The sequence below is a fragment of the Lycium barbarum genome, chromosome 1, assembly GCF_019175385.1.
Source record: "Lycium barbarum isolate Lr01 chromosome 1, ASM1917538v2, whole genome shotgun sequence".
NCBI classification, from domain to species: domain Eukaryota; kingdom Viridiplantae; phylum Streptophyta; class Magnoliopsida; order Solanales; family Solanaceae; genus Lycium; species Lycium barbarum.
The window spans coordinates 35503358-35518354 of record NC_083337.1 but is presented as its reverse complement, the minus strand read 5'-3'; the positions used below and the strand labels follow the sequence as shown (position 1 = coordinate 35518354).

The 14997-nt window shown below is 35.1% G+C and overlaps 1 protein-coding gene across 2 annotated transcripts; it reads right to left on the bottom strand.

Moving 5' to 3' along the window:
- Positions 1 to 3976: 3976 nt before the first annotated feature.
- Positions 3977 to 14839, bottom strand: LOC132634414 (uncharacterized). 2 transcript variants are annotated; one of them, XM_060350665.1, is made up of 6 exons: positions 14723 to 14839; positions 7033 to 7420; positions 6313 to 6458; positions 5702 to 5978; positions 5220 to 5492; positions 3977 to 4822 (listed from the first exon to the last, which is right to left on the bottom strand). In XM_060350665.1, exons 2-6 carry the CDS (start codon positions 7339 to 7341, stop codon positions 4343 to 4345), a joined length of 1485 nt encoding a protein of 494 aa, XP_060206648.1. In that variant the 5' UTR covers positions 7342 to 7420; positions 14723 to 14839; the 3' UTR covers positions 3977 to 4342. The 2 variants fall into 2 exon arrangements, with proteins under 2 accessions (XP_060206648.1, XP_060206647.1); XM_060350664.1 differs by lacking the exon at positions 14723 to 14839 and adding an exon at positions 13818 to 14026.
- Between the last annotated feature and the right edge of the window lie 158 nt (positions 14840 to 14997).

The window sequence follows — 14997 nt, the reverse complement described above, 5'->3', positions numbered from 1 at the left end:
ACAATGATCTATTTAGTACTATATTAGCTAGTAAGGAACTTGATGACAAAAGTTGTATGGCATTAGCCAGTATGGGTAATCAAAGTTTCCTCAGTGACACCACTATGGTTTGTAATATTTTAACGTAACTAATATAATAGTATCTTTGTTGTTCCAAAAAAAAAAAGAATTAACTCACTTTCTTCACTCCATATGTATAGACTCAATTGCTTTATAGTTTCCCCTAAAATACATAAAATATGGCCTAAATTTGTACTGAAAATTCAGTTACGAATTTAATTTTACAGGTGTCCGTTTCCCCACTTATTTTATTTATGTAGTGGAATTACTATTTTCCAATCAGCCCCAAATTCAGTCATAAATTAGACTGGGAAGTTCACATAAGAAAACCTTCAAGAAAATAATATCATAAATTTTGCTTTTCCATCTTTTTCCTCAACCCACTAACCAGTAACCACTCCCCTACCCTAAATAGAATGCAAGCCCTTCTCTGGGTCATTCTTTTCTATCTCCCACCCTTATTCTTTTTCCTTCTTAATAATTAAACTATCACATTCTTCATAAACCTCAGTCAATTCAATCACAACTAACCCCTCAATTTTTCAGTCACCAGCTTTACTGAAAATAAGAGTAATCTACATTAATATATGGATAAAAATTGATAACATATTTTTATATAAAAGATGACACATATGAACATTAAATGGGCAAAATAAGCTTTTGAAGATGGCTTTAATGATTGCCTTGTGCCGACTGCTGTGAGTTCTTCACTCTTCCTTCACTTTAGTTACTGCAATTCTATCTTTTGTTGTAGTACTGAGTTGTGGTAACTTTTCCTTTATTTACTTGCATATGAATGCTCAAGCCTATCAGGAACTTTTCCTTTATTCGATGCTCAGGCAATAGTGTTTACTACTATAAAGTAGGAATTACCATGGAAATAAGATTTACTGCAAAGGTGATTAGCGAGACAATACAATGGAAACTGGAAGCTGGCATGTGGCTTCGAGTCCGGAGCCAAAATGGCATATTTTTACAGCAATTAGACCAAAATAGGCTGTCTTTTTTTTTTTATACCCAAATGGGTATTTCGTTGATCATTCAACGAAATACCCCAGTTACTGTTCATAGCAGCAACTCCTTTTTTTTTTTTTTTTTTTTTTTTGCTATTTCGTGGATTGTTCCACGAAATAGCTTTTTTTTTTTAATTTTTTTTTGCATTTCGTGGAACAATCCACGAAATAGTTTTTTTTTTTTTTTTTTTAATTTCGTGAAAAAAATGATTTTTTTTTTACATATCATGACACAATCCACGAAATAGATGTTTTTTTATTTTATTTCGTGAATAAAAAAAGAAATAAGAAATTATAATTTTTTTTTTTGTTTTTGCATTTCGTGTATTAAAAAACGAAATAGGATAAATTTTTTTCTAATTTCGTTCGTATAAAAAGGAAATTGGAAAATATATATATATATATATATATATTATTTCGTGTATTAATGAAGGAAATTGATTTGTTTTTTTATTTTTTTTGCATTTCGTAATCTAATGAACGAAATAGGTTTTTTTTTTTTTTTGTATTTAGTGAATAAAAAAACGAAATAGGAAATTATATACATATATATATATATATATATATATATATATATATTGCATTTCGTGTATTAAAAAACGAAATAGGAAAATAAAAAATAGGAATATATATATATATATATATATATATATATATATATATATATATATATATATATATATATATATATATATACATATATTTCATTCATGTACCAATGAAATAGGATGAATATATATATATATATATATATATTTGTGTTTCATTTATAAAAACATTTATATATTCACGAAATAAAAAAAATCTTATTTCGTTTTTTAATAAACGAAAAAAAAAATAGTTGTAAAGTCAAGACATAACTTTATTTTAAATATAAATATAATTCTAAAAACTATAGGGAGAAAAACTAGTTGTAAAGTCGTCAAACTTTAGATGGTCATAACTTTGCGCTCGGACGTCCGATTTACGCGATTTTTTTTTTGATTTTGGGTATTTTTCCGAGATCTATGCACACAAACTGCCACAAGGCGGTTTGGCCGAGCCGATTTTTAAAAAAACGCCTTTTATCACATTCAATTTCAATTTTTCCCCAAATTGGCATGAAATTTTCAGTTTTATTTACTTATAAGATGATGATACGCAATAGATTTCAACGTAAAAATCCAGGGATAATGTATCTGTGAATGTCAATTTCACTTCTGCGGTTTCAATTTTTGAAAATAAAGCTGACTAATTTTCTCGATATATAAAGTTGACTAAAATAACCTTACAGTTAAACACTAAGTTTTTTGAAAAATATATTTTAAAAAAATTAAAAAATGGCTTTTAATCAATTTGGAATATATATATATATATATATAAGATCAATTTCAAAAATATATAAAAAAAACTGTTTTTTTTTATATTTCGTGGATTGTTCCACGAAATGCAAAATAAAAAATTAAAAAAAACAGTTTTAAATTAAAAAATAAAACAGTTTCGTTAATATAAATAAAACTGTTTTTTTTTTTTTTTTGCATTTCGTGGAACAATCCACGAAATATGTTTTTTTTATTTTGCATTTCGTGGAACAATCCACGAAATATTTCATTGGTACATGAATGAAATATATATATATATTCCTATTTCATTTTTATATAAACGAAATGAAAATAAAATTATTTTCCTATTTCGTTTTTTAATACACGAAATGCAATATATATATATATATATATATATATATATGTATATAATTTCCTATTTCGTTTTTTTATTCACTAAATACAAAAAAAAAAAACCTATTTCGTTCATTAGATTACGAAATGCAAAAAAAATAAAAAAACAAATCAATTTCCTTCATTAATACACGAAATAATATATATATATATATATATATATATATATATATATTTTCCAATTTCCTTTTTATACGAACAAAATTAGAAAAAAAATTATCCTATTTCGTTTTTTAATACACGAAATGCAAAAACAAAAAAAAATTATAATTTCCTATTTCTTTTTTTATTCACGAAATAAAATAAAAAAACATCTATTTCGTGGATTGTGTTAAAAAAAATCATTTTTTTCACGAAATTTAAAAAAAAAAAAAAAAAAAAAAAACTATTTCGTGGATTGTTCCACGAAATGCAAAAAAAAAAAAAAAAAAAAAAGCTATTTCGTGGAACAATCCACGAAATAGCAAAAAAAAAAAAAAAAAAAAAAAAAAAAGCTATTTCGTGGATTGTTCCACGAAATGCAAAAAAAAATTTAAAAAAAAGCTATTTCGTGGAACAATCCACGAAATAGCAAAAAAAAAAAAAAAGAGTTGCTGCTATGAACAGTAACTGGGGTATTTCGTTGAATGATCAACGAAATACCCATTTGGGTATAAAAAAAAAAAGACTGCCTATTTTAGTGTAATTGCTGTAAAAATATGTCATTTTGGCTCCGGACTCTGTGGCTTCCTTGCAGCTAGCAGCCTGATGCACGTTTTTTCTTCATAGATTTGTTTACTACTAATTTCTTTCTTACCAATGGGCAATACCGTGTCAAGACAACAAGTGTGACGACAAGAATCGAAGACCGGTGCATATTAACAAATGAAAATAACAAAGGAAAGGAAAAATATTTAGAGTAGCATTTGGTTAAACCGAACCGTTAAGGACCACTAATCGAAAAATAATAACGAATGTCTTATTGATTCGATTATCGGTTTAAGTAAAGTCTTTTCGCCTATCTACTCTTTTTTTTTCACTTTATTCAAAAGTAAGCAGATCGAAAGCACGAAAAGGAATGTCATGAATGTCTTAGCGTGCCCTTACTCTTAACTAGTTGATTCTCTTTGAGCAGCCAGCTTGTTGCAACCTGTACATATCCGGCTGAGATCCCCAATCTCCGGTGGCGGGTTACGAATTCAGATTAGCTACTGCCAAAGAGGCCAGGAACGAGCTTCCGCTTTATCTAAAGAAAAAACTAACATGTTTACAAACCGACGAAACATACAAAACATAACCGACCAATAAGCACCCCTACTATAAACGGAACAACCAAATTTTATGCCACAGGCATACAATCATGAAAAGTACTTGCAGCATCAGCAAAAGAACGAAAAAGAAATCTAACCAAATAATAGCCGATTGTTTAGGTTGAGAAGAAGCATGAAACTCCACTTTATTAAAAAGCTGAGACATTACTGCTGTTTCTCCTCCAGAGAAGGTTAAATTATTGTGAATTTTTATGTCTGATTTGAAGCTTCAGTTGGGTATGTAAGAACTTCAGGTTCACATCAATCAAGCTTCAAGTTTAAGATATGCCTTTATGATTCCCATCATCTCACTCCCGGGGAACCGGCCAAGACAACCTCTAGCAGCTGCTATTTCACTGAACTTGTCAACCGAATCACCAGCAGAAAACTGAAGCTTCTTATTTTGTTCTTGTTCAATCCTTGTAGCAGTATCTAGGTCTTCGCCAGCTTGGACGGATGGAAGGGGAAACGGATCAAGGGAAATGCCTGACAGTACAGATTCTCCACCCAAAGCACTGACAAAGTCTTTTAAACTACATAATGCAAATGGCACCGGTTCAAAGCTGTGATCTCCATATTCTACAGGCGTGGAGTGGTCTCCAGTGACACAAAGGTAATAGCTGAATTTCCCCGGTGATTCGGCCTCCCAAAGAAGCCTAGCTAATTGTCCTATAGCACAATCGACAGCTTCCAGTCCTTTCACTTTGAACACACTTGCTTTATCATGACCTGCATCGTCAATTGCCTGCAAATCCAACAATGAACATATAACCATCAACCTCACAGGAGAAAAAAGAAAAAACCAAAAAAGCAGATGATCCTTTGCACAAGTTGATGTAAAACAGCATAAGAAAAGTACAACAAACTTGCTAAAACAATCAAATGTCATGCTGCGATTCTTCTGTATGCTTTTGTTACTCCTAAAAGACTGCCATTTAAACATGGAGTCTAAGAAAAGATGACCGATGGATAGATGAAACCCTTCCTAACCACCCGACAAGCACCTCCATATTCTATAAACACATGCGTCATCTCATTAGAAGAGTTCAATTTGATCCCCGTGAGCTGTTACGAGAAAATTGACCTTTTTTCAACAATTGAAGCATCATAAGAAAAAGTTTAAACTGATTTTGATGTTAAACCTTAATGTGGAGGAACCCAAAATCATAGCCATCAAATCGACCAGGCTTGTGCTCATCTTCCCCGGGCACAAAAACATTTGGACAAGATTGCAAAGGTGCCGAGAGTGCCCTGGCAATGGCAGTTGCTTTTGATGTTAATAAAGTCCTATAGTCTCCTGTCGCTCCAGGTGCTTCCAGAATATCAATCCCCAGTGACAAACCCAAGCCAGCAATAATCTTGGTAGGAGCTACCATGCATGGCCAGAGACCATGTACCTTTTCAAATGGAGCAACCTACAGCATAGAACAAATCAGAACTGAGAAATAAGGCTCCAACCAGAAGAAAATGACTTTCTTCTTTCTAGTATGTCTTCAGTTGAATTGGCTAGCGGAAAAATTCCATGTTATTATCATAACAACGCATACTGACCATGCAAAACACCCACAAACAAAAAAAAAAAGGAACCTCACACACAGACGCTTAAAACACACACTCCGCATACCTCAATTCTAATGCCACATCCTCGTAAGAGAACCACATTTGCAACATTCTTTCCTTCTGCTGCCCGTTTTGCATTCAATGGATGGGCAAGCAAAATGCGCGAAATTTCTTTAGACAGTTCATTGACAACTGCAGCTGTGTGCTTTGCTTCATCTGTATCATCAAGAGGCTTCGCTTGTAAAAGTAAGCGGTTGTCTTTCAATGGGTCAGTTCCCGAAATGTTTCCACTTAACTTTGGTCCCTTGACAACCACTCCACATCTATGCTCCGTAGCATACCTAAAACAAACATTGGGTATTGCGCTTTCATTGTCAAAAAAAAGTATTGCTCTTTTTCTTCAATAATTGTTATTGTGTACAACTCATATTCCAGATGCAGCAGCCAAGAGCAACTTATAATAAGATCGCCTGCAGCATACTATTTAAGTAGAGATAGTACAGTATTGAGAAACAACAGTTACCCTCATAAGAATACCTTTTGGAAGAAATTAATCGAGCCTAGCATGCAGCAGAAAAAGAAACAGTATAACTAAACCTGTTGGCTAACATATGATTATGCACATCAGTGATACATAAAGGACAAAGGAGTTCAGAAAAAAGGGACCGTATGTACCTGACTCTAATTTCATATCCAGGAAAAGAGGGCAACTTCATTCCATCCAATGCTGCACAAAGAATTGGCCCTTCTTCTTCAAAATGCCTATCAGCCCTCCGGCTAACAACTATTCCGGTTTCCTCATCCAGCGTAGCAAAGTTTGACTGATATTGAAAAGGTAAAAATAAGTCAACGACAACATTTCACCTCATAACAAAGAAAAATACCAAAAAGGACAGTGAAGTTTTAATTAAAGATTAGGTTCAATTGTTAGCAAATGACAGTTCTGTGGATATATCTAGTTATTCATACTTAGCATAGATGAGAAAAACATTTCTCAGACCAATAGCCCATTCCCAATAATGTCTCAGATATTGGTCCCTCTGACCCTCTCTCAACCCCGATGAAAGAGAAAAGGCAGCATGCATGACAATTTTTGAGAAGCCCTGTCTTTAATCGTCAAAAGCTCAATGTGCACAAGAGATAGCCAATGAGGAGATATAGTTATTGTTTGTAGTTCAAAGAACAATGTCAGTGAGCAAGCTTGCCGTTTACTCAATATGGTGTGCCCTGCGGTTCTTTTCGTTCTGTATACCAGTGAAATCGTCTTTCTTTCTACAGAGTTCAGGGGCAGTTAACATAGGACTAGAAGAATTATTACCTATCCATACAGATGTACCATTCATACCTACTAACATACATATGTAACCGCTCTAAGAGACAAAGAAAGGTGCATACCTTAAATGCAATATCTCCTGGTGACATTGCCAACCCGGCACCCATTGACTCAAATGCACCCCGACCTCGATAATATACCCTAGGTTCGTAGCCCAGTAGAGAAAGATGGGCGGTATCACTTCCACAACCCAAGCCGACTTCAACAGGATCCATCAAACCATTAACTCCGGCAGATGCTATAGCATCCAAATTTGGTATTTTGGCCAATTGAAGCGGGGTTTTATAACCAAATCTTGGCAGAGAGACATCTCCCACACCATCAATAAGCACAAAGGCAACTCTTCGCTTTGGCTGCTCCAAGTTAACCATCCTTCCGCACAACTGAGGCTTATTAACTGCCTTCTCTAAGCAGGCAGAGTTGAATGCCTCAACTCAGAAGTATCAAAACCTGTATGTCAAAAAAAAAAAAAGGAATATATCAACTATACTACTTTAAAAAGGGACAACGTTTCTGAACACTAGTTCACAAGCTGGACAACTAGATATTTCCTTGAAGATATAGGGAAATCAAATTGAATTTTCAGTAACCCATTTCTGTAGTTCTATAAAAAGCAATACACTTTAACTAATAACAACATTTTGATGGGCTCAAGTTAGGATCTAAAGTTCTCATTCAAACCAGCAAGATCAAATTCCCTCCACACATCATTGGTGCAAATAGAAAAATATAAAAGTATCAAGTAAACCTTCTCCATTGGTAGTTCTACTACACTGTCTCAACATGAAGATTAATGATTATAGAGCAAAGATTCTCATTAATCGTCTACTGGATATAATTCATATACACACTGTTCTCACATAATTTATTGAGAAACAACAAAGAATATCTTGCGCACACTTACAAGTATTAAAAACCAAAACGAATCACAAATCTATTTGTAGAACTGCAAGAATCGCTCTATGTTGTATTAAGGTTATAGGTCAACTTACAATGACCACATTTTTCTAATAAGGAACTTACCATGACCACATTAAGAGATTAAAAAAGACAACAAGCAAGAACCCACGCCTTCCCCACCTCAGGGGCTTTAGCCTAGGGGTAAGAGAACAACAAGCGATATGCAGGGTAAGCGCACGTCACAGGATTGCACCCTGCCGTAGACAAAAGTCTCTTGGTATTTAAGTAGAAAAGGGAAGAAGGACAGACCAATTATCCACCGAGTTTTGGACCGTGCGTCACTGGCTTTCGAAGATTTCTCAGTTATTAAAAAAAAAAAAAAGAGAGAGAACCCACCCCTTCCCTCATATTACCAGGTAAAGGAACAAGCAAGAGCCAGGATGAGATGATTAAGAGAAGTTCAAACTGCAAAATATACCACCTGCCAGGTTATATTTGAGATTCCATTCAACGAAATCTAAGAAGAAAATCCATACAATCGGTCCCAACAGTGAACGCGAAGGAGGTTGCAAACAATATATGCCACGCTTTGATGATAGACCTCAAAAATCAATTGAACCCAATTTCTCAAGACATGCAGCTACAACAAATTCATGAACCGGAGCCGGTAGCTATGCAAAATCAAGGAGATCCGTAGCCGAGATTGAAGCTTCAAACTGGGTTAATAGTAATATCCTGGAATTGAGTAATATTTATGGAGCTGCTTTTGAAGGATGTGAGGAGGAAGCTAGGGCTCTTCCAACTAAATTAGATGCCACAAGGGAATATCTGGAGAAACAAGAGCAGATCGAAAAGGTGAAGACGCCAAAAAGCAGAGGTACTGGGAAGAATGAACTGAAAAATCTGGCTTCAGATTTAAATGAAGAAGTTAGAGGAGTCAGGAGCGGGGGGGGAGGGAATTCAAAATTTGACTTATCAATGAAAGTCAATTTAATTTCATGGAATGTGAGGGGGCTTAACAACATCTATAAAAGCTTGTTAAGAGTCTTATGCAAGAATGGAGGGCTGAGGTTTACTGTTTTCAAGAAACAAAGTTGGAAAAAGATGTGGAAGCATATGCTAAACAATTATGGTCTTGTAGGTGGATGAGAAGTGGTTTTCTTGAGGCTGTCGGAAGCGGAGGTGGTATCTTGATTATGTGGAATAGCAGACTTTGGGTTGGGGAACAAGTGGATGTAGGAAATTTTTCTATTTCCTATAGATTCGATTCTGTGCACCATTCTTTCAGTGGGTATCTTACAGGTGTGTATGCTCCTCACACTAGGTATGACAAACTGGACTGTTGGGAAGAAATTGCAGCAATGAGAGGACTATGTGGTGATCCTTGGATCACATGTGGAGATTTTAATAATAACAGAACTATAGTGGAGAGAAGGGGTTGCAATAGAATTACAAATATAATGTCTGATTTTTCCAGATGGATTGAAGAGATGGAACAGCATGATCCCCATCTCAATGGAGGCAAGTTCACTTGGTTCAGATGATTAAACCATGCTAGTTCTGCCAGGTTGGACAGATTTTTATACTCTATGGAATGGGATGAAACTTTCAAAAACATCGGGCAAAAAATCCTTCCAAGAACAATATCTGATCATAGTCCAATAATTTTGGAATGTGGTAACTGGGAGAGGAAAAACTCATTTTTAAATTTGAGAACTGGTGGCTTGAGGAAGAGGGTTTTAGTGATCAGATAAGCAATTGATAGAGTGAATTTGAAGTTGAGGGATGGCCTGACTACAAGTTGAGCATCAAACTTAAAATGTTAAAAAACAAAATTAAAGTTTGGAGCAAAGAGAAATTTGGAGAGCTAGCCAACAAAAAGAGCAATCTAATAAATGAATTGGAGGATCTGAATTTAGTGCAAGAAAATAGAGATTTAAATGAGGAAGAACTGATGGTAAGGGCCACTGTCATGGTGGAATAAGAGGAGTTAGCAAAAAAAAGATGAGTGCAGCTGGAGGCAGAAATCCAGAGCTCTATGGTTACAACAAGGAGACAGAAATATAAGATTTTTCCAAGGGATAGCAACTGCTCATAAGAGGTATAATACCATTGACAGGCTGGTGATTAGAGAAAGAGAAGTAAAAGAACCTGAAGAGAACAAGGTGGCCATGGTTGAATTCTATGATAAACTTTATTCAGAATCTGAAGCATGGAGGCCATCTTTTGAATATATGATTGTCCAAAGATAATAGAGCAAGAGCAAGATTGGATACAGAGACCCTTTACAGAATCTGAAGTTTTGCAAGTAGTTACTCAGTGGGCAAAGCACCAGGTCCTGATGGCTTTATCATGGGCTTTTATAAGAGTTGCTGAGAGATTTTGAAAGGTGATATTATGCAAACCATCAACAACTTTCATCAAAATGAGATCTTTGAGAAGTCCTTTAATGCCACTTTCATAGCTCTAATTCCTAAGAAGTTTGGAGCTGAAGAATTAAGGACTTTTTTTTTAATAAGGATTTACCAAGAATTAAAGGACTTCAGACCTATAAGTTTGATAGGGGGCATCTACAAGATCATCTCCAAATTAATCACAGAGAGAATGAAGACTATCATGGAGAAGCTAGTGGATGTACATCAAATGGCATTTTTGCAGGGTAGACAGATCATGGATGCCACTCTACTTGCTAATGAGTTGGTGGATTCCAGAGTAAAATAAAAAAAATCTGGAATTTTGTGCAAGCTTGATATTGAAAAGGCTTATGACCACCTCAACTGGGCCTACCTGCTGAACATTCTGAGGAACATGGGTTTTGGAGAAAAATTGATCAATTGGATAAAATGTTGTATATCCAGTGTGAAGTTCTCTGTTCTAATTAATGGAAATCCTGAAGGTTTTTTTCAATCTAGCAGGGCTTTGAGGTAGGGAGATCCCCTGTCACCTTTCCTATTCCCATTAGCCATGGAGGGGCTAAATTACATGATCAGAAAAGCCAAAACTAATGGATGGATAAAAGGATTTGGAACCCAAACCAATAGGGGTGAAGACATGGAAAGTACACACTTATTGTATGTTGATGACTGTTTGGTGTTTGGTGAGACTAAGGTTGAACAAATCAGACACCTTAGGGAAATATTGACCATCTTTGAAGCCATCTCAGGTCTCCATGTTAACTAGAACAAGAGCTTGTTATATCCAGTGAATTAGGTGACTGATTTACAGTTTCTGGCAAGTAACTTGAGCTGGCAAACTGAGTCACTGCCCACAAAGTACATGGGAATGCCTCTGGGTGCTAACCACAAGGCACAAGAGATATGGAATGATGTGTTAGAAAGGTGCGAAAAGAAATTGACAAGCTGGAAGAGTCAATATTTATCTCTTGGGGGTAGACTGACTTTGATAAATTCAGTCTTGGATGCCTTACCTACTTACATGATGTCTTTGCTTCCTATTCCTAGGGGCATAGAGAAGAAGATTAACAAAGTAAGAAGGCAATTTTTGTGGCATGGTAACAAAGACAAGAGTGAAGTGGGAGATTGTGACACTCAGCAAGCAACATGGTGGCATGGGGATTAAGAATCCCAGACTTCATAACCAGAGTCTACTCCAGAAGTGGTTGTGGAGGTTTTGCAAGGAAGACAGATCTCTCTGGAGGAAATACATAGCTCAAACATATGGTATGTTGAATCAGTGGACAACAAATGAAGTAAATACTACTTATGGATGCAGTGTTTGGAAGACTATTAGGAGAATGTGGAATGAATGCAGTGAAAATTTGAGCATAAAGGTGGGGGATGGGGACAAAAACTTCCTTCTGGAAAGATCATTGGATTGGGCACTATAATCTCAAAACTTTATTCCAGGACTTACACATTCTCAGTCTCCAAAAAAATGACAAAATATCCCAAATGTGGACAGCACAAGGGTGGAATTTTTTGTTTAGAAGGACACTAAATGATTGGGAAATAGGGAGAGTCACAGATTTGCTTTTGGTACTCAATTCCTTCATAGGAACCACTAATGTTCCACATAAACCAGTTTGGAAACTATGCAGGGAAATCAGTTAAATCAGTTTATTGGGAGAAGAACAAGGTAGCAAATCCATCTCTGGTTTGGCCATGGAAACTTATTTGGAAAGTTAAAATTCCATATAAGGTTTCTACTTTTGTTTGGTTAGTTTTGAAGCGGGCTTGTCTAACACAAGAGGCTCTACAAAGAAGAGGTCTTCAGATATGCTTAAGATGCCTACTTTGTGGGAAAGATGCAAAAACAAATGAGCATTTATTCCTACATTGTCAGATGACAGCACATCTATGGCACATTTTCTTTTGTATCCTAGGGGTGAAGTGGGTGTTACCAAGATCAACTCTAGAACTCCTATGCAACTGGAAAGAAATTGGAAGAAGGAAGGCAAAGGAAGATTGGTGGCAGTCCATTCCAGCTTGTATTTGGTGGTCAATTTGGAAGGAAAGAAACTCAAGACAATTTGAAGATAAAGTAACTCCATCCAAATAGTTAAAATAAAGTGTCTTAGTCTCTTTTATTTTTGGTGTAAACAAGACATAGTGGGGGAAGTAGGTGATTTGGTAGATTTTCTAGGCAATGTGTAAATTGTAACTAGCATCATTACCTCCTGGCCATTGTTTTTGGTTGGTTTACCTGTAAAGTTTCACATCAGCATAAAAATGCTGATACTTTTGGATGGAATACAAATGTTACCTTATTCAAAAAAGGATGTGTCATAAATGAGACTGAAAATGTTCTTAAGATAAATAGAGGACGTTCAACGTGTTATCAACACTGGTAAGAAGTACCTGGATGGCAGATGGACATGTGGTACCAAAAATAATATTTTAGACTTGGATGATGTTTAACTTTAAACAAATACATCTTTTTTATTAGTACTTTTAAGCATATATACGTTGGATCAAATTATTGTACACAATCTGTATGGAAGTCCTCTGTGACAAAGTTGAGCCTTCCAAACTTAATTTCCCACCCGAACTCAAGGTCGTCATCACATACAGGATGCAACTCGATTTCTCATGGGAGTGTCTAACCCATTAAGCTATATTGTAAGTTAGAGAAAGAAACTAGTGGCAATTGTTGGATATGACATAACAACTCACAAGTTGAATATTTCAGGAGTTCAATGAACACATAGAAAACCACGACAACAACATATCCAATATAATCCCGCAAGTTGGGTAACGCATAGAAAACCACATCCCTATTAATATTTCAACTACATGGGTTAACTGGTGATTGGATAAGGAAAGGTGAAGTGGTAAATCAAAAGTAGGAGTTCAAAACAACTTTTCTCTCTACGCGCAAGGGTGGCTCAGTTGGTTGAGCATGAGGCTTTCGTAATGGAGGTCTCAGGTTCGAAACCCCCTGCTTACAAAAGTAGGGGATTTGCCTTCTGGGTCGAGTTCTTCGCACATGGGTTGCCTAGTGCGGATTATCTCTCTTGTGTGATTTGCGGGATTTTACACAGAAGCGGGGTTTACCCTGTGCGCACCCAAAAAAGGTAGTGGCTGCGGGTTCCCTTGTTAAAATCAAAAAAAAAAAAAAAAAAAAAACTTTTCTCTCTAACCGGTCCTTTAGAAACACTTCACTTCCTAGCTTACTTCCTTTCATCTTTTTCCCCTTATTCCTTGAGCATTTGAACTCTTACTGTTAGCAAACACGATTCCTCCAATACAGAATATATAACTCAAAATGCATCACTTAAGCGTAAATTCCCAGCATTTCAAGAAATTAATTTTGACTTGATCAAGTAGTAACCTTCAATCAAAGAATACTTTTTTCAAAGTGTTTGATAAATAGACCTCAACAATAATAAGCAATTAGTAAATGGAATAAAGCAAGTGAAATCTGAATTAGGGAACAACATGATGGCAAATATCACGACTTTAGAAAGGAAAATAAATCGGAAAATTACCTATTCAGAAGAAACAACGTACGATATTTCTGGAAAAGGCAACGCCTATATGTAGTGGAGTTGAAAGTATAATAATAAGGAGAAGAAAATGGGAGATTATATTGCTGATGAAACCATATGTTCTCACGCTCGCACAGCTACTGACGAATCTAATTTTGCTTTTCCAAAAGGAGGAAAAAGAATAAAGTGTGAGGTAGCATAGACACAAAAGAGTCATACAGCTCGTTTGTTGCTTATAAGCTGTTTTCAGGTGTTAATTGGCCAGTTTAAAATTATTTTATATTTAAAATAAATTTAAAAAATAATTAGGTTTGTTTAATTTAGCTTATCTAAAGAATTTTATAAGCTGAAAATAGCTTATAAGTTAAAAAAATAAATTAAGCTATCTAACTTTTTTTTTAAAATATAAGCTATTTATAACTTATAAGCTGCTTAAAATAAGTTCATCCAAACAGGCTCTATATTCACTCATATTGTACTTCTAACATAAATTTATACTACTTATTAACCCTTTGTGAACAATAAAAAAAAAATACTCCCGCCCCTCAATAAAATATAATACTCCATATCTATATCTCTCTCTATATATATAGGGAAAAGGGTCAAATGTATTGTTTATAGTTTAGATTTACTTCCGTTAAAATTTTAATTCATATTTATCCTTACGGTTAGCAAACTTGTTAAAAATACCCCTCTAACTACCCGGAGGGGATTTTTTGCCAAGCTTCACCACTTGGGTAAAATTCAAATCATCTAAAGATTTTGGAATTGGTCCAGTAAGGGTCTCCTCCGTTCACTCTCCTCTCCTTATTAATTCTCCTAAAATTCCAAACCACCAATCGAAATAGAGGATAAGCAGTTAATTCCACACCAAATAGCTTCATAATGCTCGACCCAATGCATACCTCAAAGATTCAATCGCTGATTTCCCAAGTCCCACCTTCGAGCTCTTCTTAGATTCTCCATTAAAGTCCATTTGAAGCTTTGTAGAAAAAGAAAAAAAATCCAGAACTTTGAGTGTCATTTGAACTAGAACTTGACTTATAAATTGAAATTGCTTGGCTCAAAATTGTGCTTACACAGGTTAGCGGCTGGTGGAAAGGGTGGGGTTGATGGTGATGACATGGGTAAAGTAATTTAACTTTGCTACGTATTAATAAAATCACTCAACTTTGATCTA

Coding starts and splice junctions, on each gene's coding strand:
- LOC132634414 (XM_060350665.1), bottom strand. CDS start 7,341: ATGGTTAACTTGGAGCAGCCAAAGCGAAGAGTTGCCTTTGTGCTTATT. Junction 5,493..5,701: donor GATGTGGCATTAGAATTGAG/GTATGCGGAGTG, acceptor TCTATGCTGTAG/GTTGCTCCATTTGAAAAGGT. Junction 4,823..5,219: donor TTGGGTTCCTCCACATTAAG/GTTTAACATCAA, acceptor TTGGATTTGCAG/GCAATTGACGATGCAGGTCA.